This window comes from Oryzias latipes, chromosome 8 (assembly GCF_053564925.1).
Source record: "Oryzias latipes strain Hd-rR chromosome 8, Olatipes_Hd-rR_3.1".
Classification (NCBI taxonomy): Eukaryota; Metazoa; Chordata; class Actinopteri; order Beloniformes; family Adrianichthyidae; genus Oryzias; species Oryzias latipes.
In genome coordinates this window covers 3,118,001-3,145,549 of record NC_136244.1, presented here as the reverse complement: position 1 = coordinate 3,145,549, position 27,549 = coordinate 3,118,001, and the positions used below count along the sequence as shown (strand labels likewise).

At 41.5% G+C, this 27,549-nt stretch overlaps 3 protein-coding genes across 4 annotated transcripts; 1 reads left to right on the top strand and 2 right to left on the bottom strand.

Moving 5' to 3' along the window:
• Positions 1 to 812: 812 nt before the first annotated feature.
• Positions 813 to 8,668, bottom strand: naa60 (N-alpha-acetyltransferase 60, NatF catalytic subunit). The gene is made up of 7 exons (XM_004071855.5): positions 8,401 to 8,668; positions 6,471 to 6,586; positions 6,243 to 6,372; positions 5,638 to 5,734; positions 4,145 to 4,379; positions 2,223 to 2,388; positions 813 to 2,154 (listed from the first exon to the last, which is right to left on the bottom strand). The coding sequence occupies exons 2-6, from the start codon at positions 6,578 to 6,580 to the stop codon at positions 2,232 to 2,234; spliced, it is 729 nt and encodes a 242-aa protein (XP_004071903.1). The 5' UTR covers positions 6,581 to 6,586; positions 8,401 to 8,668; the 3' UTR covers positions 813 to 2,154; positions 2,223 to 2,231.
• A 3,373-nt stretch (positions 8,669 to 12,041) lies between these two features.
• Positions 12,042 to 19,023, top strand: dnase1 (deoxyribonuclease I). 2 transcript variants are annotated; one of them, XM_004071856.4, is made up of 9 exons: positions 12,042 to 12,173; positions 13,378 to 13,516; positions 13,820 to 13,908; positions 13,998 to 14,078; positions 17,052 to 17,167; positions 17,294 to 17,406; positions 17,482 to 17,636; positions 17,710 to 17,803; positions 18,916 to 19,023. In XM_004071856.4, the coding sequence occupies exons 2-9, from the start codon at positions 13,379 to 13,381 to the stop codon at positions 18,964 to 18,966; spliced, it is 837 nt and encodes a 278-aa protein (XP_004071904.1). In that variant the 5' UTR covers positions 12,042 to 12,173; position 13,378; the 3' UTR covers positions 18,967 to 19,023. The 2 variants fall into 2 exon arrangements, with proteins under 2 accessions (XP_004071904.1, XP_023813542.1); XM_023957774.2 differs by lacking the exon at positions 12,042 to 12,173 and adding an exon at positions 12,833 to 12,972.
• A 76-nt stretch (positions 19,024 to 19,099) lies between these two features.
• eci1 (enoyl-CoA delta isomerase 1) lies at positions 19,100 to 25,170 on the bottom strand. The gene is made up of 7 exons (XM_004071857.5): positions 25,020 to 25,170; positions 22,599 to 22,706; positions 21,579 to 21,706; positions 20,393 to 20,539; positions 20,192 to 20,313; positions 19,941 to 20,119; positions 19,100 to 19,526 (listed from the first exon to the last, which is right to left on the bottom strand). Exons 1-7 carry the CDS (start codon positions 25,060 to 25,062, stop codon positions 19,360 to 19,362), a joined length of 894 nt encoding a protein of 297 aa, XP_004071905.1. The 5' UTR covers positions 25,063 to 25,170; the 3' UTR covers positions 19,100 to 19,359.
• Positions 25,171 to 27,549: the final 2,379 nt, after the last annotated feature.

The window sequence follows — 27,549 nt, the reverse complement described above, 5'->3', positions numbered from 1 at the left end:
TTGAAAAGAAGAATTTTTAGGGGGAAAAATCTCATTGAAATCCTTTAGTTTTTCTCTGACGACCATGTTGGATTGTGTGTATGTTTTTGTGCCTTACACAACCATGATGTGTGTATGTTTTAATGTTAGTGTGCAAACATCTCTTAGTACTGTAGCACACACGCTGATGCCACTGATTCATGCAGTCAAATGAGTGTAAGCTGGAGAGAACCAAAGTAGCAGGAAGATATTTTAAAGTTCCACTCCGATCATCTTTTGTAAAAATGTTCCCAGTGGTCTTTTAATTATGATTACGCCGTTTTAAGAAATCATTTAAAAATAAAAATCTGTCTTGTTTTATAGGACATATTTTCTGTAGAGCTGCAGCAGCTCATGAGAAATTCCCCTCCGAGTTGTGGATGTTGGTGCAGAGCAGCCCCACCCCCTTCCTGTAGCTGAGAGCTCTCCGTTTACATTCTCTCCTGCTAGCTTACAGCCCCTCACAACCCCAACCAAACATTAGCTGTACAACAAAGACATTTTGTTGTGGTCTGCCGATTGTCGCACCTACGTCACAGCTACAGACTTTTAAAACGCCATTTTTCCCCCCGTCTGCTTCCGATTCACAACAATTTAAATAAAGAAATACTCAGACATGCAAATTTGATATTCATCTTTTTTGTATTTGTCTTCCACCTTTAGAAAAACGCCACAAGAACATGTTAGCAACCCCAAAAACACAAGTTTCATGGGAGTGGGTCTTTGGGGGAAAAATTTAACAGTAATTCTGTTATTCTTTGAACGATTTTCCTAGAATAACTAAACATTCAGCATTTAGTTTGAATCATATTTTATTCAGTCTATCCCAAGTTCAAACAGACGGACAGAAATGCAACACAGAGTCACAAAGTGTTGAAGCCGTGGTATGAGGTATTCAAAACAACTGAACAGGAACAAGAAGACTATCACAACACGACAAAGCTTGGAAGCCGGGACAGAGTCAGTTTTCACAGCCTCTCCAATCATCACACAAACAACATCGGAAAGGTACTTTTGATTTCCCACAATCCCACATGACTTCCCCGCTGTTCAGTCACATCAAACTCTGATTTGTTCCCTGACGGACAAACTGGACTGATGTGTAAATCAAACTGAAGTCAAAGAAAACCGACAAAAAATGATCAAGATCTCAAACAAAGTGACCCTAAGACTAATTTGTCCAATATTTGGCACTTCGTTGGTGCAAACTGACCCTGCGAGTCGGTGGATTTACCGCGACCCTCCTGCAGGAGGCGCCGTTTGTTTGAGAGCCAACATAAAAGCCCAACGTGGGACACGTTTTAAAAGTTTTCGCATTACCAGCAATGTTACAATCAATGAAGGGGAAAAAACAAATAAAAACTACCTGTCATCATTTAAAATCTTTAAAATGACATCCACAATAGGGCGGGGCTTCTGCTGGACTGATGACCACGCATAAATATAAAAGGACATTTGGTCTGACGGGTTTCTACTAAATCTTTGATTGAGAAAAAAAAGAGGAAACTGCTAACTTTACCGAAATTTACTGCATTGTGTTTAAAAGGTTTCTGAGTGCAATAAAGTTTATTCAAACTCCCAGATTGATAAACTCCTTCATCTTTCAAATGGTCTTTAGGAACAAAGGAGCAAGTATGGTCTTACCTTTCATTCAGATCTACTAACAGCATAGAATACGTATAAATATGGAAATAAGTGGATATATTAGTATATATAATATACAAATAAAGTACATAAACTCTGATAGTAGCTGGAAGGAGAAGGGCAACAGGAAGGGCTAGATTAAACCCTCAGTATCATTCTGTGTGCGTGCAGACCAGAACTACAATGTGTGCTATCACGCTGTGGTCTGAAGGTGGGTCCGGCGCTGCACAAACACAGGCTACGGGTCTAGATAAGAGTTCTGTACGAGTGAGAACCAAACCAGGAGAAAAAATCCGGTGGTTTTTCCAGTAGATCCTGAAAATGTGAGGACAACGTTGAAGAATGGAGGATCCCGCAGCGTCACCTCCCCGCACGGGTCCGTGACTGCATCACTGGGTCGAATGCAGGGGGGGAGGAAGCCGATGAAGTGAAAGCACGCGTGTGTTTTGGTCTGCACGGGGAAGACTGGCGAGCGTCAGAAGAGCCGGGCTCCTGGGAAAACAGGAAACGACAACAGTGAGGACACCGGACGGCGTGGGCGTTTGCATCAGCGGACTCACCGCCTCGCGTCACATGGTTCTGCTGTACTGGATGCCGGTCTTGGAGGCGATGTTGGACCAGGGGAGCAGAGAGCGTAGCAGGGACTGGGCCTGCCGGTACAGCCGCTGGGGGATGGAGCAGGGGCTCAGGCTGGCCAGAGCCGAACCGATGTGCTGGATGTAGTCAGTGAAGGCGTTGGTTAAGGAAAACAGACAAATGCTAAACTGGAATTTCTGGAGAGCAAAGAAAATCCTTTTCTAGAGACGGTGAAGAGCTGTGCACAGTGCTCGCTTGTTTATCACGTTGTAAAAAAACAACAACCATACGATAGGTGTGGTATACCGGTAGGTATGTAGTAGAATTACAGATTGTTAAACTCAAAACCTTCACAGGGGGGGGAAAAAATTAAAAATTCCACTAAAGAAATGCCAAAGATGAACCACAATATAGTGAGGGAACACTGCACTGATGCATCACGACACATCGCTCCATGTTCAAACTCCTGTCAGCTCCATGCCCTCCTTCAAAAGAAGAGTCAGAAGGTCGACCACAAAGACCAAGCCCTGAAAACACCAGACTGTGTTCAATGCCCATCATGTGACCATAGAGAACCCATCAAACCAGCTGCAGAACCAGAGGCTCTAGATCAGTCATCTGGGAAATCTTTCAGAGTTAAAAGGACCGTGTCGCTGCTAAATGGCCTGTACTTATATAGCGCTTTAAAGTCCCAGCCCCCTTCACCCACGCACACACATTCACACACTGGTGCCAACCTGTCACCACCAACAGTAATGTGGTGTCATGGCCAAGGACAAATGACCGGGCATCAAACCTGCGATCTACCACTCTGAAGGGGTGAAGTGGTCAGAGGTGGACCTCAGCTGCCTCGTCACTGAGCATGTATATGCAGACTCCCTCTAACAGTTATCCACACGTCTGAACCTCTTCACAGAGTCACGGTCCAACACGGTTCTAAAAAACAAACCAGGTAAAGTCGTTTAAAGGGAACACAGCGGGCAGCTGTCGCACGTTCAAGACCGTGCCTTCTTGAACAGGCTTTTAGCATGTGGTGCTCACACTGGTCCATCACTACCCGCTACCCCACCGGCACATGTATCTACATTTGGAAGAGGCTTGGTGAGAAGGGTGGAAACGGTGAAAATGTCGGGAATCTTGCTCCAGGATTTCTCTTTCACAGCTCTATGAAAGACTTGGCGTCATGGTGTTTTATCCAGCTCAGTGGCCTTGTGGTGGAGTGTCTGCCCTAAGACAGCTGGTCATGAGTTCAAATCAATGGCCAAGTCATACCAAAGACTCTAAAAAATAGGACCCAAAGCCAAAACCTTCCTACCCGAGACTCAGCATTAACGGGTTGGACTGGGGGGGTTTAAACCACCAAATTGTGGATAGCGGCTCACTGCTCCCCAGGGGAGGTGTCAAATGTGGAGAAAAAATTTCACACATCTGAGTGCGTGAAAACTAACTTTAACTTTAATATAATTCCGGCCGGGCAAAAACTGCAACTATTAATTTCTTCTTTATGATCAATTTTCAAATAGTTGGCACTTCCGTGAACTAAAAAGGACACCACCCACTACCAAATCCAAGTCCCTGATTGGTCAAAGTTCAACAGGACAATTTACCTTTCAGCACGCGTTCAATGGCTGCAGGTTTTGTACGTAGAGCCTGAAAACTGACTTCATAACTTGGCAACGCGTGAGAGTTTTAAACGCAGAATCACAAAATGCAGATTTATACACGTCTACATAGACTTTTCATTGGAATTGGTGGTTTGAACGTGCGTTGCTGAGCCCTGTGGGAACCTAGCTTTACCCTTGATAAAGACAAAACATAAAATATCAGGAATAGGATAAAATGTGGTGAAGGAAAAGCTTCTACAGAAGTGTTTGTTTGTGTTTTGTTTGCTTTCTCAAATGGATATAATATCGTCCAGGGCGGATGACCCCCATTAATGTAGAGCACGTATGTGAATCCATCTTTGAGGACGCCGCGGATGGAGTAGTAGTAGGGCAGGTAGTGGTGCTGTCTGAAGTCTCTGTTCTCATAGAAGTGGATGGCAGTGTTGTTGGTGGTGAGGACGTGCAGGTAGATGGCCTTGCAGTGGTCCTGGGCGGTGGTGGAGATGTGCTCCTTCAGACTGTCCAGCAGTAAGGAGCCTGAGCAGATGGAGGAAGGAATCACAGCGAAGGAAAGAAAGCTTCAGTCAGACAAAGACACAGAAAGTCACCGTACGGTTGAAATGTTTGTGTTTTTTATCTCCTCTAAATGAAATAAGACTCCTCGATCTCACACATCGAAATTCTACCAGAAGTGTGAATTATCAGAAATTAACGCACGTCGTGGAAGTCTGATGGTTGCTTTCACAATGTGAATGGAGGAGAATTCATTAATAATTCTTATTGTTTCACTGACAGAACGTGAATTATTTAAAAAAAAAATAAAGTAATATGTCATCTGCATAGAGAATAATTTTATGGCTGTATGTTTTATTACTGCAGCTATAGGCTCAGTAAATTTAGCAAAAAGAGAGGGGGAGAGTGGCCAACCCGGACTGGTTTATCTTCAAGAAAAAACCTGTCGCAACTCTGTTTGTTGGTTCTGACTGATGCATTGGGGTTGTGACAGAATATTTTAATCTAGTGAACGAATGATTCCCACACTAGAGCTGTGACGGTGTGGGATTTTTGATCACAGCGGTGATGAAGCAGCAAGAGTCCCTGGTTAAATGCAAAATAGAGCAAAAAGTGAACAAGTGCAGCTTAAAAGGTGCCGCTGCTTTTTTGTGTCCTTCATTTTGCATGACAGGAACACCAACATGTTAACCTTGCCAGGTTTCAGCGAGGATCTTATCGGGGTGGCGATGTTTCCAGCTGCACTGAGTACGCGCTCCGATGGAGTGCTGGTAGTGCATACAGAGAAATATTTTTCCCCCAGAAGCCCCTGAAGTATGAACATAGGACTCGCAGAAAAAGTAAATTATTAGAAAAGATGAATGTGTTTATTATAGTCATAACACACACCATATGCAGTCCTGTAACTTTCAAAAATTAACGTGCGGTGATGCGGTTATGGTCACACCCCTAATCCACACCCAGCAGCCAATCAGAATCGAGTATTAACCCAGACCATGATATAAAAAAAGATGAAAGTCAAACTTTAAAGGAACCAGTTTAAGAAGAAAAACAAAGAGTTTAGTGTTCAGATCCATGCAGTTTTTTAAGAGTGGATTTTATTTATAAATCTAAACTGTGTTGGAATTAGAACTTTTATAGATATGAAACCCAAAAATATTCACCTGTATTTATGAACAAGGCCATGACATAAACAACCAAAATGACACACATTCTAACACTATGTGTGAGTACATTAGTGTGTTTTTGTGAATATATACATATGTATGTGTGTGTTTAGTACCAATTCCGTGTTTCCTGAACTCTTTGACCACTCCCAGGCTGAGGATGTAGGCTACCTGTGTGTCCACAGGAAAACTGGAGGACAGGATGTCTCCATCCTAACACACAAATCCGACAGAAGAGGCAGAATGAGACGTGAAAGATGAAAAAAAATGTAAATGAACGTTTAGCTTTGTAATGTAAAAACAGCGTAAAGCCAAGGCGCTTTGAACTCTGGAATACTGACCTGCTGCCATTTCTGTCAGAAAACAAACCCCCAAAAAGATGATTGTATGGTTATAAATGTCCTTTATATGTTTCTACTGTAACTGATGTCATTAAAGTTAGATTTTATGTGAAACCATGGAAAATATACAGGAAATATTAACTCAGAAAATAGGGGTTTTATCCTGGAAGGCTGGTCTGAACCAAAAGCAGCAGATGATGGAGGCATGCATGAATTATCGTGACTGCATGAACCTTTTATCCTATTTGAAGCTCACTCTAAACATGGCCTCTGCTTTGTTTAGGTAGGATTTAAAAATGAGAGCAACTTCTCCAAACAGCTTCAGAGGACGCAGCAACATCAGATCCAAAACGCTCAGGGAGGCGTTTCCTCCAGCGTACCTCTTTGTGTACTTTGGTCCGGCCTTTGATCTCCGCCACAATCATTCCCACGATGCCTCCTCTGAAGGTGGCAGCGAGGGAGAAGAACTTCTTGTTGGAGGTGATGTCTTGATACCATGAGTCTGGGTACCTGCAGTCAAACCCCAAACCATCAAACTTCACTTTCACAGTGCGTCCGTTCTGTCAGCAGCTGCAGGAACGTTTCACACAGACGGCGGGATTTCTTACTCGATTGGAAACCAATCGCTGCAGAGCTGCTTGACGTTCTCTATGTCATCTTGGCAGAGGAAGCGGAGCTGGACTTCACTGAGGGCTGTGGGAGGCGCCACGTCACTCATTCACTCCTGCAGCAGAACCAGGATTTCACAGTCTTATAATCGCATCAGACAAAATCTGGGAACCAAGTTTCAATTTAACCAAAAAAACAACAACAGCTTCTTTCTAAATAAATCTGGTTTGCTCTAAAGGTTGTTGGGCAGATTTGGTAATAAAAACTAAAAAAGTAAATATTTTTTTTGTATTGAAAAAACAGGTTTATTTCCAAATTTGAAATACAACTCCTACTCAGACATGCAGATAGGAAGCATTTCAGGTGTAATACACCAATAAAAATGCTATATAAGTAAAATTTAATTGGTTTCAACTGACAAAAAGTATTTAAGACACTGGCAGTAAAGAAATCGACTGACCCACACATCAAACACCCACCATTTGGCGGAAGACTCTGTTCTCATAGAACAGGAGTCTTGGGAAATTCGGACTAAATAGGATTAACTAACAGTTTGCATATTTAGAATATTGACTTTAATACTGCCAAAAATATACACTTATGTAGAAGAATCTGTTAACAATTCAGTCTCTTTAGAATCAGTCATAGAAGAAACTTCATTCACATTCTGGATGTTTTTTTTTAACACCTTTCAGATTTTAATTTTAAGCCAAACTTTTCAAAAACAATTGTTTTCCAGAGGAAGAGCATAGCTTGTACTCATGTCATAAGCATTGGTTGAAGTCCCACTCCGATCATCTGTTGATCTATTTCCCGATACTCTTAATTACGATTATGCTGGGACTGTTGGCACTGAGGAACCCTTTACCTCCACGTTGCTGAGAGCTCTCTGTCTATGTGCTCTCCCGCTAGCTTACAGGCCTTCAGACCCCCAACCCAACATCAGCGGTGCAACAAAAATGGCGACAGATATCGTAGCTATCCAGCCGTCCAGTTCTGATCCAGATTCCAGCTCAGGCGAGGAAAACAAAGACGTACATGGATGTATTTGTCTGCAGGTGGATGCATCAGAATGGCGCTTGTGGCCCCGCCCAGTCTTTTCCAAGTCACAAATACGATCTTTACAAAGGGAGTTTTTGCGTCTGCTCCTGATTCACAACGATTTGAATATAGTAATACTTAGAGATGAGATTTTAAGTTGAATTTTCTTTATACAAGTCCTCTATCATCAGAAAAAAATGCCACAATAACATGTTAAAAACACTTTTTTTCACAGTGGCTGTGACATTGAGCTGAGGTACAGCGTCCTGCCACTGTGTAAACATGGGAGTCACAAAATTCAAATCTGTTAATACTCTTCATATCATACATTATCTGGGGTTTAAAGCAAAACTTAAGTGAAGCAGTGACAGATAAAAAAAACTCCAAATGATTATATTTCCTTGTCACAGCTAACAGGAGTATTGAATCGCCAGAAAACCCAGCGAGTAAAGATCCCTTTGATTTGACTGTTTTCACAGTAGCATCAGCTGTGACCGAAGGACAAAAAAGAAAGAAAGAAAATAAAAGGAAAACACTCTAATTCTGAAACAATCCCACGCAAACGGTTCAAACTAACATCCTCTAGGCGGGACTTTGGGGGATAGAAAGTTCGTCCTTCTTGGGGGCGTCTGAAAAAAATACCCCGTATCTGATCTGCTCATGATGATGAACATGATGAACCCACTTCTGTGCCGACTAAGTGTTAGCAAACAAACCTATAAACATGCACGTGCTTGACTTTCTAAACCATAATCTTCTTTTATGAAATGTTGACATTAAAGAAACTGTAAAAATATTAGTTTGGCGGACTTGAGGGACGTTTTAATGAACTCACAGAAGATAAGAACCCATGCTAACACAGCTAGCACTGATGCTAAGCTAACGCACCTCGTTATGAGACTCGTAGCGGACGAAAGTCGATCAGAAACAGACTCTTTGGGAATCCGTCGCAGCTGCCTCTACTCCGCGCATAGCATGACAGCGCAGCTGTTTGTTCTTCAGTCTCAGAAGCGATTCATTACGTTAGGAACGACAAAACAGGCTGCTCCACCAGCGGCTAGATGTTTTCTTCCTGTTTGGAGCCGTCAGCATCACCCATGACGTCACGAGGATTACTTCTCCTCCCCCTCAATGCGCGTTCACAAATAATTTGTGCGCTTTCCCGCCACCTAGAGGCCAGTAGATGTTCTTGCGGAGAGGTAAAAAAAAAAACTGGGTAAAAAGCAACCAAACCCGCTTCTCGTGATATGTTAACACCCAAAACAAAAACAAAATAAAACACGATTCCAACAACAAACATTAAACCAAAAATTAAAGAATTACCTTTTCAATTTTCAAGTTCCTCTCATTCACACAGAGATTCTCTGTCTCGCTGGCCTTCATTCCTCTCCTTTCCAGATCAATCTTCCTCCTCTGTAGATATTCCTCCACCCGCTCTCTGCTCTCACTAAAGATCACAGTGTCATCTGCAAACAGTAGGGTACATGGAGATTCCTGTCTAACCCCATCTTTCAGTCTGTCCATTGCTACAGCAAACAAGATGATGATCCTTGGTGCAGTTTCTGGAAGTCCTCTGTCAAACCTACAGAAGCTTTCACCACTGCGAGAGTCATAGACATCTCCAATGTTCTTCCAGACTTCCTTATCCAATCCACAGCCTCTCTCTATGTATCCTGACCATCTCTAGGTCGTAAAGAAGACGCAAAGAACCATGAAAATATCTGTACCATTTTAATCACACAAACTTAATTAATTAATAAAATACAATGAAAACTCTAGGAAAGAATAAATTAGTGTCAAAACTAAAGACACTTTTTTTCAAAATTTGAAACTGAAGTTGACTGAACTTTGATTTAGGCTTTTAGAATTTTTAACCTCAGTCAAAACCAAAAAATATAGAAAAGTTTTAAGAGGTTATTTTTACAAATCATATATTCATTATTTTTTTTGCAAAAAAAAAAAAAATATATATATATATATATAAATATATAAAAAGTCAGATTATTGATCACTAAGAGTAAAAACTGTCCACAATGGTTGGAAAGACTGAACGAGTGAAAGAAAAAAAACATTTTTTTAATCATGACCTTTTTACCTTTTCAGAAACCGTTGTGTGTCTTTTCACCTGCCTCTTACCCCAACTAGGATGAGGGGGTTTGACGACACGCCGTCCTAAGGAAAAAATGCTGTTTGAACTGAAACATACCAAACGGTTCAAATCTGCATCCCTGGAAGAGGACCACGGAGATTTAAGACCTGTGACTAGGTCTCCAGCAGAAAGTCTGTTGTAGTGAATTCTATGCCGGCCAATAGACTGGTCCCATCCCTGGGTCCGGATGGACCTGATCCGTGAACCAGTCAGACCACAACAACAAAGCAAGTAAAAGCACTTTATGTTGGGGTTCGAGTCCCCAAAGTGGCCTGGAATTCTGAAAAAAGGTACAGGTTTGATTCCTGTTGCCTAAAGCACTTGTGTAAGGGTTCGAGTCCTCAAAGTGGCAGAGAATTCTAAAAGAAAATGGTTCGAGTCCTGTTTTAAAAGTGTCAAAAAGAAAGAAAAAACAGACATTTATATCAGATCAAAGTTAGTCTGCAAATCAGGTCAGACAAACATGTATCAGGTGTTCAGTCACGAGTCATGGAGCACACAAAAAGACTTTATTCACTTTTCCTGTTTTCTTTACAGAAGACTCAAAACTTTGATGGGTGAAAATGCAGTTTGTCAGCTCCAATGAAGAAAACTGCAGGTTAAAGGAAAATGTTTATAATGTTCTCAGTAATAAAACCAAAAAAACGTTTGCTTTTTGAGGTGACTGGATTATTCCTTCCAGAAAAAGCGGCTTTGGACAGACAGTCCAAATCGGATTCTGATTCTGATTCAGACTGTTTTCTCCTTTCGGGCCTGTCAAACTTGGAACATAATCCCAGAAAGCGTTTGACAGCTCTCCACACTTACAATTAAGATCATGGCTGCTGGAAAACCAAACTTGCACTCACAAATAACACCAGGGAAAATGCCATAAAACTGCTACCAAAACAAAAGTCAAAAATAAAACATGGGGGGAAAAGTGGTCATAAATGTTTGCAGTATTGTTCTGATTTTGGCGATTTTATTGTTGTACACAGTGGGGAACTATGTATTTAAACCTTTTTAAACTTAATATATGTTGTGCCAATTTTATTTCATTCAGTTTCATGTCAATAATGTAATTTTATTTATTTTATTTTATTATATTTAACCTACAGTGTCTTGGTGGATGGAGGATGAAAATGAGCCAAAGCTATAATCCTGCATATGTACAGTGTATTTTAGAGCACTCCACAGTATTTTTGTTGCATGCATTGTCCCTTTAATAAATACATACAAATACATACACACAATTTTAAACCAATTACTTTCACACTTTTGTCATTTTTCATGCCAGACAAGGAAAAACTACAGAAAACAAGCTGAGAAACCAGCAGTGAAGTTCTCACTCATCAGCTGTTTAAAGATGGATTGTTCTATTTATAGGTATAGATTATATGACTTTATACAGAGGAAGGGTCAGAGCTGAGAGGCGTCAGAGTTTGTCAATAAAACCTCAAAATTCGCAGATTAAAGCTGTAGAAATTTTCCATCACACGGTCCTTTAATGGACTCTCTTTATCAAAAATGTTCTCCACCTGCTGCTTTCCCATATCTGCTAAATACTCAGCTTATCTTCTGCTTATAGTTCAAAACACGGTTTTGGTTCTGTTTGGAGAGAAAAAACATTTTCTCCTATCAAAAAAAGAAAACTTTGCATACATTTCTTGCAAGTTTTATTTTTTTTAAAAAAGGCTAGAAACATTTGCTAAGTTGTCCTGAAAATGGTCTCCATGACAACATTTGATCCAAAGGGGTTCCCGTATTTTTACATCTAAAATTTGCAGATCAATAGTTTCTGCAGCCACACTAGGATATTTGATCACAGCTGTTTTCATTGTGACAACAACAGTACAAATAGTTAATAACACAAAGACTGTGCCTCTAATTCTTTAATTATACATTTCAAAAGTAAAAACTTTTCACAAGTAAAGGAAAAACGTGCTTGATTAAGACAAATAAAGAATTCAGAAAAATAATTTTTTGATTGAAAAATAGACTTAATTCCAATTCAGAACTCAAACCTGGCTTTGAAGAGCTTGAAAAACCAATTCTGTGCTCACTTGTTGAAGTCAAAGAGAAAATAAACTTTGTAATATTCACATTTCTGGAAAAGCAAAAAAGAACTTCTCACAGAAAGAACGGTTTGTCTCCAGTTGTCTTTAAAATAAACATTTCTTTTTTCTGAACCGTCTTTATCAAAATAGGAAGAATGTTGCAGAGTATCAAAGTATTCAGACGCTTCTCTGCTTATCAGAGTCGCTTCTTCAGAACCGAAGCAACAAAACGTCTCCGGGATGAAGCTGGAGTAACAGAATCCTGCGAGAAGCTGACCTGAATGATGGAGAATCTTCACAGACAGAAACACATTAAAACCCCATTAAAGGTCAGCAGCCAGCATTCTGCACCCACAGCACACCTTTGCTCCTGGCTCCTCCCACCTGCTTTTGTCACACGAGGCAAATAAAAGGCTTGAGCAGTGGACCCCAGCAGAGACCTCCCGTCTACAGATCTGGTTTCTTCAACAGTTCAGGTAAGGCTCATTCTCTCTAAAAAAATCTTGTGTTGGAGCTTCGATTTGCATGAGCGGTTCAGTGTTAAAAACTCAGTTAAAGAACAGAAAACAGTTCTGGGACCTTTTTGTTAAAGTTTGACAAACTCTAACAGACGTGAAAACCCTGACTTCCAGCTGCCCTTTTTTTAATCTTTATTTTCTGGAAATTGCTCCCACTGTCGCGGCGTAACCACGGTGACAGGATACCATAACCTGCAGGTCTGCAAAAGTCTTGAAAGCCATAGCGTCCAGAGCAGAGCCTGGATGACGGCGTGCCGTTGGGTCACGCTGCCACATGTCCAGCCGAGCAGGTGCTGGCTTCTTCTCTTTCTCCCGTCCATTGACTTCTAGTGGAAAACGGGATGCTGTCCAAACCAAGTCATTCTTAAAGGTTTTGGATGAACTTCTTTAACCATCGGACTCAAAAATGACTTTGTAATGATGGTCTGATACGGTTTGAGAAGGTTCGCCGGCTCCTGTCACAGAGCTGGAGCTGCACTTACTCCACGTCTCTACATTTCAGTTGTTGTCTTTCAGCCGCCCTGAAGTAAATTAGCTCTTTTAGTCTCCGATCTCAGCCCTCAGGGGCCGTGTCCTGCTCCTTTTCCTGCTGCTTCTGTTCTTCGGCTTCTGATAGGAGGGACACACCTGATGCAGAAACCTGGAAAACAGCTGGAAACTAGTCCTGAGGACCGGAGATTTGTTGTTTAGCTCCACTGGCTGAAAAACAAACCTAAACCATTACACTTCCACCGCCGTGCTTCACAGTAGGGACAAGGCCAGTCCAAACCCTTTTTCCTGACTTTAAATTTTTTTTTTTTACCACAGTAAAACAACCTAGGACATATTTTCTGCAGAACGGCAGCAGATCTTTGGAAATTAACCTCTCACTTGGACAATTTCCTACATCATAACTAAGCTCTTTTTCAAACAGAATTTCTCACAGTTCACAACGATTTGTATAAAGAAATACTCAGAAATGCACTTTTGAGCTTAATTTTCTTATATATGTCCTCCATCATCAAAACAATGCTACAAGAACAGGCTAAAAACATCATTTTGTGGGTCTTTAAAATGACAGAAGTGTCTGAGTTGAAGACGACGAGTGACATGATGAACTCAGAGGGTTTTCTATGCAGAGAACCTTCAGACTGACCTGTTTGCATCGCTCTCTGGCTCTCAGGATGCGCTGGCTTTGCACCACGGGGCTCTTTGCGGGCCTCCTGCACCTGTCCTCCTCCCTGCTGCTGGGGGCCTTCAACATCAGGACTTTCGGAGACGCCAAAGCTTCCAACGAAACCCTGATGAACATCATCAGCACGGTCTGCGGCAGCAGGCCTTCCTTTTTATTTTGGGTTTCTAAAAAGGCTATAGCACTTCAAAATAAAAGAAAAAAACGTGATTAAAATGGAAATTTTAAAGAAAAAAGGAGTGAGAGTTGCATAAAACTGAAACAGAACTTACTTCATAGGCAAATGTCGCTTTGAGATGTTTCAAACTTTGTCAAATCTTTTATTCTGTTGGAGTTAAATTGCTCCTTTCTATACATTCTCACAAACAGACTGATAGAAACAGTTCCAGCTGAAGTTTGGAGCGCCTGAGCAGAACTTATGGTTCCTCCACAGGTTGTCCATCGCTATGACATCATTCTGATCCAGGAGGTCAGAGACGTCGACCTTTCAGCGACCACAAAATTGATGGAGTACGTCAACAAGTAAGGCTGGCTTTGCTCAAACCGAACACAGAGAATCCTGCGGTTTGATGAAGAAAAGGAGGTTTTTGATTCCCTCTCTGTGCCTCCAGAGGTTCTTCTGAGTTTGGGTACATCGTCAGTGAGCCTTTGGGGCGTAGCACCTACAAGGAGAGATACCTCTTCCTCTACAGGTAAACACAGCTGCAACAAATCAACACTCAAACAACCTTTTCTATTAAAAATGTTTTAGAAATAACTAAAGTCAAAACTGAAGATCTTTTCATAAACTATTGATACTTGAAGGCTAAAAGTCTTCAATGTTTCTGGAACTTTTAGCGGTTTAAAAAAAAGACTCGGGTCATTTGAAACCCAAGGATTGAGGTTAATGGGAACTCTGGCTGCAAAGCCAAAGTATTTAACCATTTAAAGTCACCAAGAAACCACTTTACCAAAAAAAAAAATTTTTTTTCAATATCAAAAATATTAAAAACCAACATTTCAAAGAGATTCTTAATCCAAATCCTAAAACCAAAAGGGAAGATGATGATATTTTTAGGCAAAACTTAGTTATTCAACGGAAAAAAGTCTGTTCCTGCTTCTGTCTTTTATTTCCAAGCTGCTTTTGCTTTTTATTCTCTCTGTGAAGACGTTGAAAACAGAAACACTCTGTCCTCCCTACAGTTACTATCACTGAGTTTGATGTTCCACAGTGACTGGATAAAGCAGGTTTTTGAAATTGACTGAAGAGATGTAAGTCCGTGGAGATGCGACCTCCATCTGACGTTTCTTGTGGGGTTTTTCTGTGAGGCTGGAGGAGCAGAAGAAGAGACGAGGTCCTTTATGAAACCAAACAAGCCAGAGATGAAAATAAAACACAGCTATGGCACATCTTTATAAAACACTCTAAACGCAGAGACTTAAGCATTTCTGAGACCCCTATCTCCCGAACATGATCACCACTTTCCTTGGACAGTTGGACATACACACACTGGCCACTTTTTAAGGCACACCTGTCCAACTGCTAATAGATGAACATTTCTAATCAGCCAATCACCTTGCAGCAACTCAGTGCCTTTAGGTCTGTAGACATGGTCAAGAGAATCTGCTGCAGTTCAAAGCGATCAGAACGGAGAAGAAATGTGATTGAAGGGACTTTGAACGTGGCATGGTTGTTGGTGCCAGACGGGCTGGTCTGAGGATTTCAGAAACTGCTGATCTACTGGGATTTTCACCCACAACCCTCTCTGGGGTTTACACAGAATAGTTAGAAAAAGAGAAAATATCCAGTGAGCGGCAGTTCTTTGGGCAGAAATGTCTTGTTGACATCAGAGGAGAACGACCAGACTGATTCCATCTGATAGAAAGACAACAGGAACTCAAAGAACCACTGGTTCCAACCGAGGTCTACAGGAGAGCATCTCTGAAAGCACAACACGTCCAACCTGGAGGCAGATGGGCTACAGCAGCAGAAGACCACACCGGGTACCACTGCTGTTCAGTTAAGAACAGGAAACTGAGGCTACAACTCACACAGACAAAACAAAAAATGGACCATAGAAGATGGAAAAACGTTGTCTGGTCTTATGAGTCTTCATTTCTGCTGCCACATTCGGATGGTAGGGTCAGAAGAACATGGAGGCATGGATCCATCCTCAACGGTTCAGGCTGGTGGTGGTGGTGTCATGGTGTGGGGGTTATTTTCTTGGCACACTTTGGGCCCCTTAGCACCAGTTTAGCATGGTTCCAATGCCACAGCCTACCTGAGTGTTGTTGCTGACCGTGTCCATACCTTTCTGACCACAGTGGACCATCTTCTGATGCTACTTCCAGCAGGATAAGGCGCCATGTCATAAAGCTGGAATCATCTCCGACTGGTCTCTAGAACATGACAATGAGTTCTCTGGACTCAAACGGCCTCCACAGTCACCAGAACCCAATAGAGAACCTTTGGGATGTGGTGGAACGGGAGACCAGCATCATGGATGTTCAGCCCAATAAATCTGCAGCAATTGTGTGATGCTGTCATGTCAACATGGACCAAACTCTCTGAGGAATGTTTCCAGAACCGTGTTGAATCGATGCCACCAAGGATTAAGGCAGTTCTGAAGATAAAAGGGGGTCCCAATCGGGACTGGGAAGGTGTAGCTAATAAAGTGGGCCGAGAGCGTAACTTGGTCTAGATTTCCTGTCCTGTAGTTCATCTTCATTCCACTAGGGGCAGAAGAAGGGCTTATCCTGGTCGTTTAAAAAATGGCTACTTCTGTGAAATCTCAAAAACACTTTTGACGGAAAATGTTTTGTTTACTTCTTCTGTTGTGATTCATTTTTGTAAAATGACTACTTGCTGTTCAGAAAGAATACACAATTTGCTGATAATGAATTCTTTATAAAACAGTTAGACCATTTTAAAAATGTGTGGATTAAATATGAGACAGTGGGAAAATTAGTTTTTTTCCCTCTAAACACTCAAGTTAGGATTGATGCAACCTGAGAGCAAAAACTTACTGAGTCATCCATTGTTTCATAATTATAAGTACAATTTATATCTATTTATATAAGTTATATTGCAAAAAGTGTGATTTATCTGTCAATTCTTTGATGTAGTGGGCTGTACAGGGTTAGAAATAGTAAGGCGTCATCACCTGCGATTATTTACTCTGAATTCTTTGGTTCTCAATTGTAAAACTGAGCTAAAATGTGTTTTTTTGGTCACAATCTTGGGTTTTGTTTATCCTGGCTTCTTTTTTTCTGTTCATCTTCATTGTGTTGACTCTTATGTTTCTTCAAGCACTCCACTTTTGTGATTTTTTTCCCTTGTGGTTGCAAAGCTCCTGTTCCTTCCTGCTGTTTGTGGTTTCTGTTGTTTTAATTTGTTGCACGTGTTTTGTGTTTTCAGACAGTTTTTCCTGATTAAATCCACCTCCTCTTCCTCCCCCTCACAGCTCTCCGGCTGTTCTCTCCTGCCCATGTTTTAAGATTTAATCCTCAGATGCTGTTCTCCTCAAAGTTGGTAATTGTTCTACTAGTTATTAATTAAAATCCAGAGGAGGAACTTGTGTTTTCAGTGAAATAGCCCAAAAATGAGTCTTTTTTTTTTCTTTTTCTAAACAAATTCAGGTATTCTTAGAAAAACAGGATGATTGAATGCACGGGTCTGTCTGCAGGACGCAGGCGGCGTCTGTGGTGAAGAGCTACACCTACGATGATGGCTGTGAGTCCTGCGGAACCGACACCTTCAACAGGGAGCCGTTCGTGGTCATGTTCTCCTCCAAACTCAGCGGTACGCTCAGCAGGAGAGTGCTGCTCTCCTCTTTTCAGTCATACCTTCAGTTAGGACAATGCTTTCGTGAGAGTGTGACGTTCCTTGGTCTGGGTTGATGTCAGGAACGTTCTTGCTGTTTTGCAGCCGCCGCCAGCTTTGCTTTGGTTCCTCAGCACACCTCTCCAGACTCGGCCGTGCAGGAAGTGGATGCTCTGTACGATGTGGTCACTGATGTCCGTTCTCGCTGGAGCACCAACGTCAGTCTCTGAGTCTGGACGTTTCCTGGAGAAAGTTGAGAGAGGTTGGCTGACCTTTGCTCTGACTGTTGGCAGAACATTGTCCTACTGGGCGACTTCAACTCCGGCTGTAGCTACGTGGCGGGCTCGGATTGGGAGCAGATCCGCCTTTTCACCGATAAGAGCTTCCACTGGCTGATCCCAGATTCCGCGGACACCACTGTAACCACCACCGTCTGTCCCTACGACAGGTAGGAGGACGGCCTGCCGGTGGCGACGGCCTGCAGGACCATCAGATCCACTCGTGGTGTTCTGTGTCTGCAGGATCGTGGTCACAGCTGACATGATGAAGGCCGTGGTGCAGGGCAGTGCGCAGGTCTACGACTTCATGGCGGACTTGAAACTCAGCCACAGTCTGGTAAAAACTCTCTTGGTGATTATTTTTACCAAATAAAAACAGTTAATAAATCCAAACATTTTTTCAAACAAAGTTCAGCTCCTTAGATTTTCACCCGCAAAAGTTCCTTCATCTTTCCCTGACTTCATCATTTTCTTCCTGGCACATTCTTCTTATCAAGCAACCAAATTTCCAATTATCACACCGCCGCCACCATGCTGGACAGTGGGTGCTTCTGCCGATAAGCCATAGATTGAAAGTTCCTGCTTTGGCGTGGCGGGTAGCACGCTTGCCTGACAGCGAAAAAGCCTCTGGTTCAAATCCCAGTAGGGGCTTGCATGTGTGAGGTTTCTCTGTGGTCGTGCGGCCCTGACTGGTGACCTGTTCAGGGTGTCATAGCCAGGATAGGCTCCAGCAACCCCCTGTGACCCCCCCCCAAAAAAAAAGGGATGCAGCTTGTTCAGATGACGGATGGATTTGCAGTCAATGGTCTGAGACTCTTATTGAACCTTAGTAGCAACACCTGAAGAACAAACGTGAGCTCGCATGCAGCCGCTACATTGAGGCCGAGTTGCTTGCTGCTTCATCTTGGCTTTTCCGTGCAACATTAGGTTCTGAACGTTAAACGAACAAAGAACGCGAGATACATCACCTGTAAATGGAAACGTGAGGACATGCTATAATAATGTCTAAAATGTGTGACAGTTTTTCAAAGATAAAGTTAAAACAGGAAGCGCTGAGTGATCTAAAGGCACGTGCATAAACCAGGCAGAGCTCGGTACTGCAGCACATGTAACCGAACAGGAAATGTGCAAAATACAGCAATTCTGAGGATAGAAAATGATTAGAATCATGTATATATAAATTGCATTTTTGGTACAGATTAGGCGACACATTTGTTTTAGTATTTGTATACATTTCATGACAACAACAGGTGAGGATGATGACTACGTCCCTGACTTTAAATGTTGCACACACAACTTTTCTAAGGTGAACATTTAGGTTTTCCAAAACCTCTCAACATTTCCAGTTCTGCTGAAACGCAGTTAAAGGTCAGTGACGTGAGTTCTAGCAGGCTGCTTATGCTGAACCTGCATCCGTTTGTGGAACCGACTCCAGTTTGTGTCTTTCAGGCTCTGGATGTCAGCGATCATTTCCCCGTGGAGGTGAAACTGAGCTCCTGAAACGGACGACCTTTCATCCAACAGTTACCAGTGAAATAAACATCAACCATCTTTACAGCCAAGACTTTCTGGTCGTCTTTCTGCACATCGCAGTATTTCATTTTGAAGAGCGTCAGCATGAACTCTGCTTCACTCACGGTTTGGATCTGACTCTTTATTAAGAAAAAAGACAGAAAACAGGTCAGACTTACAACCAGGTGGTCAAAGTCCAGTGAAAACAGGCACTTAAACTGTTGACTTTCACAAACATCTCTGGACTAAGCTGCAGTAAAGGCAGACAACAAACATGTTCACCCAAATGGATGTCACTGATGCTGCCTGATGAACGTAGATGCTAAGTGCTGCATTCAAAGACCTCCGGACGAGAAGAAAACGCGGAGTTCAGAGTTCCCTCTAAGTCTTCTTCTTTTTGAGAATCTCCAGATACGCGCGCAGAGATTTCTGGATGGAGTCCTTGGTGATGAAGTTGACAAAGTTCTGGATGTCAGCTTCTCTGTTGGACGTCAGCCTGTCGATGGTGGGCTTCCTCATCATGGACTTGGTGATCTGCCGGGCGTGGTCTGCGAAGGGAGGGAACCAGCAGTCAGATTGGAGCTTTGCTTTGGGGAGCCTGAAGGTGGTTTTCTCCGTCATGTGGTATTGAGACGCCGCTCGTACGGCTGACGGTGCAGGAAGGCAGTTAGCGTTTCACAAAGAAAATGAATCAAACAAAAATAAAAAAGGAAAAGATTGCTCGTCCTCCACCAAAACCAGCTCTTCTTCAGATCTTTGACTCTGATCTCCAAAGCAAAGCTGGAGCTAAACAGTTGGTCAGAACTGCCAACGCTCTGAATATTGAACTGTATTAATCTAATGGGTGAAAACAAGAAGAAAAACTATCATTTAAAACGTCTTTTACCTGCAGGAATCTCTCCAAAAGAACCCCAAACACATTTGAAAGCATCACCTGAAGATGCAGAAGTGTGAAGCAGTACCTGGGATAGCCAGCCACTTGGTCATGGTCTGTGTGGCGGCGCTGAGGATCTGATCTTCAGGAACCAGCTGGTCCACCAGCCCAACGTTCAGGGCCTCCGAGGGGTCGTAGAGCAGTCCGAGCTGCAGCGCCATCTCCGTGGTCCTGTGGCCCACCGTGTTGGCCATGGTGTCTTTGAACCTGCAGAATCCAAAAGCCATTATTTCCTTTAGTCTTTCCTTCACGACTCAACAACCCTTTCATTTTTTTTACCAAAACGGCGCGACGATGCCGAGCAGCGTCTCATTCAGACCGATGGTGTAGCGAGGCTGATCTGCCATGATCCTGTAGTCGCAGGTCAGAGCCATTAAACAGCCCCCTGCAGGACTGGAGCCCTATTAAAGGCAGGAAGGGGGCTTCAAACGGGGGCTTTTTCAGCAGCAGGGATGGAGGAGGAAGCCGGTCCATACGTACATTGATCGCCGCTATGGTGATCATGTCGGAGCCGTACAACTTCAGCCACATCTCCTGCACGGCCTTCCAGAACTCTCCGCAGCGCTCCGGACTCTTCCCGTACATCTCCAGGATGTCCAGGCCGGCGGAGAAGACCTTCGGCTGGCTCTGGACCACAAACACCACCACAAGAAGCGTCTCAAAGCGTGTGAAAACAGTCCAAAATTTACAAAAGGAAGTATCAAAACTAGAAGGAAAAAAGACACATTTTGGGGGGAAAAAAAAGTTATACTTTTTAAAGTCCTAAAATTTTTCCACCAGAATAAATTACCGTAGCAGGAAAGAAAAAAAAAGCCAAAAGAAAAAAAAGTAGTCATATTTTGTGAAAAGGTTGAATTTTACGAGAATAAAGTCGTACTATTGTGAGAAAATGTAAACATTTTAACACATAATAGTCATAACATTTTGAGAAAATTCTAATTCAATTTCACAAGAATTACGTCAAAGTTATGAAACAAAAGTGAAGATTTTTTACAAAAAAGTTTGAGAATAAAGTTGAATTGTTAGGGAAAAAAAAGTTATTTTACAAAGTAAAAGCCTTGCAAGCTTTCTCCAAAAAAAGTTATGCTAAAATCTAAATTAACAGCTTTAATTTTTTTTAATTGTAAAATTTTGTTAAAAATATTGTACAACTTTATTATAGTTCATTATTATTTTTTACCCTGATTCAAGTTTCCAATCATTTATCTTCTTTTTTGGAGGCCCCAATACTTTGTGGAATAGAAGACTTAAGGTTTGTGCAGCTTGAGGTCTATAAATGCTACAAATGCGTTGGTGGCTCTTAATTTAGGAGGGGTGGGGCCTGAAGATGTGGGAGGGGCTTATAGCAGCCCCAACTGCATGATAAAAAATGTAATAAAAATACATATTTCATGCTAAAGTCCTCTTTAACACCATTGGTGACACCATGAAACTGCTTTAGAACTGGCAAGCATGGTGGTGGAGCAATGATGATATGGGCATGTTCTGAGAAATGTTGACATTTTCGTTTGTGTTTCCGCTAATTAACAATAAAACTTTAAATGTTATGAAGTTGTGGATCAATTAACTGCAACTTCAGATGTTTGTTTTTTCCTCCCAAACATGACCAGTGGAGTTTGTGGGGAAGCAGAGCCGAACGGCCGCCTGCATGGGTGCGGCTTCGTACGGAGGTGATGATGAGGCCTCGGCAGCCCTTATCCATCTCCAGCTTCTCCAGGCCGATGCAGAACTCTGTGAGGAAATCCAGGCTGAGACTGTTGACCGGAGGACTCTGCATGTGCATCACGGCCACGCCTGCAGACACAGCGGGTTCAAAGAGAGGGTTTCAGAGACGGGGAACTGATGTTCTCCAGGCTCCAGGTGGACGTCAGAGTGTCTTTAGGTCTGAAACCCAGAAAGTGACGGTTTGGGTGAACATGTTAGCTGTGGAACTGACACAAGCAGGCAAACAGGACAGATCATTAGGGTACAGATTTGTGCTTTGAAGGTGCCGCCAGGGCCGGATACTGGCATGGGCAAGGGGGTCACTGGCCCCCTCTCCCCAATGACAGTCCTCCCCCCCAACGTGATGGCTCACATCTACCTAAAATTAACTAAGGAAATGGTCATTCCAAAAAAATTCACACACAAAAAAAATAAAGATAGAAAAAACTAAAATAACCAATAAAAGACAAACTGTAGGACAGATGGACAAATAGACAGACAAAAATAAGAAAAAGACTAAAAGGATCATTGCAGCCGGGCTCAAACCCATGTCCTGCTTGTGCCGGTCCAAAGCCCGGTAAATGAGGAGGGTAGTGTCAGGAAGAGTGTCTATAGAAGACATTCTCTGTAGGATAAATATGTTCTTGTGTATATCTTATAAGCTGTTACCTGCTGTTGGATGAACAGTGAAATATTCAGTTCATTCATTGTAAATCTGACTCCAGAGGAGTCGGTGCCTCACCAGCCATCAACCTCACCGGACGTCACTGGGGTCGGCTAAATATAAAGGCTTAAAATCTCTGTTCTCCATCTGAGAAATGGATCTATAGAATAAAGACCGTGTTTTTCGCCCGCTCCACCACAGCTGTTCAGGTTTCCCATCGTCAGACTCTCTTTGGTTAGTTGTATTTGTAGAGTGACCGTCATGAGAGGATAATAATTATTATGTCACTAAATGCAGACGGTCACACACAGTCCTCACCTGAGGTGGGGTTGAACTCCACCCTGATCTTTGGAGAGGTGGAGTTGTTTCTCTGCTGGCTGAAGAGGAGGGGAGGCGCTTGGCCATGGCCCCAGCGGGGGAGAAGACCTTAATGGAAGCAGAAACACAACAGTGAGTCAGCATTTCTACAGACCAGACAACCATGGGCGTGTCCTTCAACGGCCGCGTCCTTCGTCGAGCGGCGAGGCCGGATGTGAATTTGAAGGAGTCGTTGGATTTGGACGGCCCTTGTCGCAAGCAGCCTAAAAATGCAGTCCAGGAAGAACGCAACCCTCCACCAATTTGGACAAGTTGACTCAGCAGATCACATGCATGAAAGGCGAGAAACGGCGAGCGACTGCAGCGCCACGAACCGCAAATTTATCGTTATCGTGATTTCAAGCTGTGCAATATCCGTATCGCAAAAGTTAGCCAAAATTGCAATAAATGTGCCTTAAATGATAAACCTTTAATAAATCTTAAATGTGCTAAAACAAACTTGATCTATTTAATGAACTGAATTAATCCCTTTATGCATTTGACCAAGCGGATGGAGCTGTTATGCTAGACGTTGCCCTCCTAATTGGACGAGGGTCATTTGGAGAATAATTTAACTTATTTTGACTCATATTTAAATTAAACTTTTGCAGTGAAATGAAAATATTTTTGCTGTTTTTGCTATTTGTTCATTTATCGCAAGTTATATCGTCATAGCAATATTGATCACTAATATCGCATATCGCGAGTTTTCCTCACATCGTGCGGCCCTAGACTGACGTGTAAACATCAAAAAGGAGTTTCTAATGATAGAATAAAAATATTCAGATCAGATGAAAAAAAAAACAATTACCAATAAATATCAATAAAATTTGTAGCAGAAATAAAAGGCGTGTAGTGAAATAAATAAATTTGTAAATGAAGACACTATAGACAGCTGGAGAAGACATGATTGTGTAAAAAAATGAAACAATACAGTAAAATTAAAATAGAAAACATTAACAAAATAAAAGCATATATATGGTGGGGTTTTAAAGACAGTATATAAAGTAAAGTGACAAGATGAAAAAGAAAAACGTTCTGGTTCAGATCAAATTTGACATCCAAGTATTTAGTTTGGTTCTGAAAAACTTTGAACTTTAAGGGACTTATTCAGAAAGAAATTTGAATATACACAAATAAATTATGAGTTATTGTATTGAACCTACCAGAAAAGACGTTCTTTAAATAGAACGGTCACAAAATGGAAATGTAGATTTAATTAATAAATAGTTTAAACAGTTTAAATAATAAATAGGTTTCCAAAATAAAATCTGGTTCAGATATCAGATGTGGGCAAGTGTTCCAAAATAGAGAGGTTGTCCTGCTCTGCGGCGGCGGCGCCACCGGTGAGACCAGACGAGTGAGTCAGGAGGACAGGAGGATGAAGACGCCAGCGGGAAGCCTAGACCTGTTTACACGGGTTCTGCAGTTCTGGTAGGACAGACCTGAACAGCAGAACCCGTTCTACGTCGGATGATCCACCACGTTCCACGCCACCTTAAGTCACGTCTTTCTTCCAAAAAGGCAGGAAGACAAAGGCTTTGACAGAGCAGAATGCAGATATTTGAATGTTCTTCTGATGTTAACATAAAGGTGAATAAATGCAGCTAAAGTTGAATACATTAATAAATACTGACCTTTAATCTTTATGGTTTCAATGATCTCTTTAAAAAAAATTATCTAGTCCACCTTAAACTTTGAATTCCCTTTTTAATGTATTATTGGTTTATTTATTGACTTTAATTTTTCACATAACTTTAAAGCAAAACCATTAACAGCATAAAGTAAGATTTTCTCCCTTTATCCAGAATAACTCTGCAAATTTGAATAAAGTACATTAAATAACTGAGCATAACAAAGAATAAAACTAAGGAAATTGAATAATGTTCTTTAATATTACAAGCATATGATTTTTATTTTTTAGAATTTCTATTGTCTTTCGTTTATTTTTAAGATAATTTCAGATCATTAAATACATTTGATGGATTATTTAAAGCTGTTTGGATTATTTCATAAACTGACTCCACACAGATTTGTTTACCTTCAGCTCCATAAAGATGGTTTTATTTTGAAATGATGTAACTAAACTGGATCAAAGGAACCGCTTTAATGAAACGTCGTCATTAACTGCTGTGGTAATCAATAACTCTCTGCTGTCTTCAGGTGAAAGCTCATTAAAGGAGCGCCAATAATGCCTTTGATTGACCACGCCCCCAAATGATCAATGTGAAGTAATTAGCAGAAAGTGCGCGCGCGCTCGCGTCACCCAACAGGGGGTCGGACGTGACCGTAACCTTTGCTCTACTTTTGTCCCGCTCGCTTCTCAGGCTTTTGTGGATCGGAGGAGCGCGAGGCCGCGCTGCACGCGGGGTCCCTTCCTACCTGAAAGGCTGCGGGTCACGCGCGTAGCCGCTCTGAGGGACATTGTGTGGAAAGAGCAGCGGCTCTTCGTCCTCCTGGTTTGGGGTGCCGCTCCTCTTCCTCTGCTCCAGCTCCAGGCGCTTCACTGCATCCTGTGACGCAGCACTGCCCCCTACCGCCCAGGAGAAGCAGCAACAAACCAGACCATTTTGAAATTCAACTAGTTTTTTTAAATATTATTTTTAAATGCATTTATAAATATTATTATTATTATAAAATAAGAGAAAAAATATAATGAAACTTTAAATGGAATTTCCTTGTTTGCAAATAAATACAAAATGACAACACAAGCTGTTTACTACTGTGCCTCTGAATGAAAGGTCTTTCCTAAATGACGTTCTCTCAACCAGTTGGCTTCAATTTACAATTTTGGCCAATTCACAACCAACATAGTCTCAAGTTGCTGCACTAGAACAAATATCAAAGAGATAAATACAGAAAAAAAAGTAATTTAAATAAAGAATTTAGTTTTGTCATAATCAAATTGTTTATTTCCCAATACAACACATTTTGAAATTAACAACTTAATTCTAAACAAATAAAAACAGATTAAATCAAGGATTTTGGTGTAATCCTTGTACTGAGGAGCCAAAGGGTGACAGAGGAGAAGAAAACTTAATTTAAATAGAAGAACGAGAATAAACCAGCAGAAGCAGAAGATGTGACCATCTAGTATGATCTATGAATGACACAGTACTGAAACATCTGCAGGCAGACAAGTTAGTCGATGCAAACTCCCTGGAAGTCTGAACCCAATAAACCCAGAGGAAATATTATTCATGACAGTGTGGTGTAAAAACTGTAAAGTTGGGTGGTCAAAGTTAGATTAGCTAAAGCTGTGGTCCGAGGCCTTTAATGCTAAAGGAGCCATTTGGTCCACTTTCCTACAGACCGACACCACACAAGAGCCGTCCCACATCATCCAAACACACTTGATGGATGCTTTTGTAGCTATAAGCCCATCATTTATAAAATGTAGCTTTTAAATATTAACAATAACTGTGTTATATTTTTCTATATGTAAAAATATTATCAGAAGCAAGTTCTTTTCAAAATAAAACACATCCTGTGTCTAATAAGATCCTCCTGCAGCAGATAAACACAAATTAAAAATGCAAAAAAGTCCAATGGGTGTTTTATAAGACTGGTCATCTTTTTGCCTCCTTTTAACATCAAATTAGATTATGAAAATATTGGTGTAAAGTCCAATTAAAAAATCTAGACATGTAAAATCAACTAGACACTGGTGTGCAGCAGAAGATAAGGAAATATTTGCTTTAAGATTATTTAATAATAGATGACTCGGATGGTAGTTATTTAACATGTTAAAAGGCTAAAAATAAACGATAAAGAATGTATTAATGAAAACAAATCAACCAAAATAAACCCAATATTTATTGAAATTGTTTGCTTATTTTTTTCAAAGCCAAAGAGGGAAGAAGGGACAAAAGAGCTGCATGAGGTTGCACACCAAAACTAAAAATGTGTGAGTTAACTTTAGAGCTAAAACTCTTTGTTAAAGATGAAATTAGGGGCTGTATGGTGGTATAGTGGTTACCACTCTTACCTCACAGCAGGAAGGTGCTGGTTCAAATCCCAATACCTGTCTGTTTGGAGTTTGCATATGCTCCTCACGCATGTTTTCTGCAGATTCCTGCACAGCCCAAAAACATGCTTCATGGGTTAAATGATGGATCTGAATACTGGTAGTCCCTGTCTGTAAGTGAATGTGTGTGTAGTCTTGTGATGACTGCTGAACTGTAGCCTGGGATAGGCTCCAGCGTCCCCGCGACCCTGAACGCGTTACTTGGGTTTAGAAGATGGTTGGATGGTGAGCAACATTTGACTTTACTACTGCTCAGTTCTGTGGAAAAATGTTTCCAGAAGCTGCATTGGATTAAACAAAAAGACCTACAAATAAACCCACATTCAGATGCTTGTGACCTTTACTTTATAGTTTACCACAATGCTTTTGAACATGTGTGCTGTGATACACCACTGTGCTGTGAGGGATGGCCAGGCGTGCGAGAAATATTCATTTTCCTCTAATCGGTCTAAGAAAAATTTACCATCATCATTAGTATTCATTAGTATTTAGGAATATGACGGATCAAGAAAGACTTTTTTCTTTGTGTTTATTTGATTCTTATTTAAACTACTATGATAAGAATGTGAATGTTCATTTTTAATACAGACTACTGAGTTTCTTTTTCTTTTTTTGGTTGGTGGTGTTCCTTGGGAATTTTATCAAGGAAAAAGTAGAGAATGGCTAAAAAAAAAAAAGTCTGAAACACACTGGCTTATCAGCAGAAGCATCAGTTCTCCAGCACGGTGGTGGAGGTGTGATGATTCAGGTTTCAGCTGCTTACAATGAAGCATTCAGCAAGTTCAAGGAAATGGACAAATAAAAAAGCTAAATTAGGTGAGTGAGCAACCCAAAATAAGTTCAGTTCAATGTCAAAAACATGCACATATATATTCAAGACACAAA

Coding starts and splice junctions, on each gene's coding strand:
- naa60 (XM_004071855.5), bottom strand. CDS start 6,580: ATGAGTGACGTGGCGCCTCCCACAGCCCTCAGTGAAGTCCAGCTCCGC. Junction 6,373..6,470: donor AGCGATTGGTTTCCAATCGA/GTAAGAAATCCC, acceptor GTTTGACTGCAG/GTACCCAGACTCATGGTATC. Junction 5,735..6,242: donor GGACCAAAGTACACAAAGAG/GTACGCTGGAGG, acceptor TTTGTGTGTTAG/GATGGAGACATCCTGTCCTC.
- dnase1 (XM_004071856.4), top strand. CDS start 13,379: ATGCGCTGGCTTTGCACCACGGGGCTCTTTGCGGGCCTCCTGCACCTG. Junction 13,517..13,819: donor TGATGAACATCATCAGCACG/GTCTGCGGCAGC, acceptor GTTCCTCCACAG/GTTGTCCATCGCTATGACAT. Junction 17,407..17,481: donor GTTCTCGCTGGAGCACCAAC/GTCAGTCTCTGA, acceptor GACTGTTGGCAG/AACATTGTCCTACTGGGCGA.
- eci1 (XM_004071857.5), bottom strand. CDS start 25,062: ATGTCCCTCAGAGCGGCTACGCGCGTGACCCGCAGCCTTTCAG. Junction 20,540..21,578: donor GAGGCCTCATCATCACCTCC/GTACGAAGCCGC, acceptor TTTGTGGTCCAG/AGCCAGCCGAAGGTCTTCTC. Junction 20,120..20,191: donor GGCATCGTCGCGCCGTTTTG/GTAAAAAAAATG, acceptor TGGATTCTGCAG/GTTCAAAGACACCATGGCCA.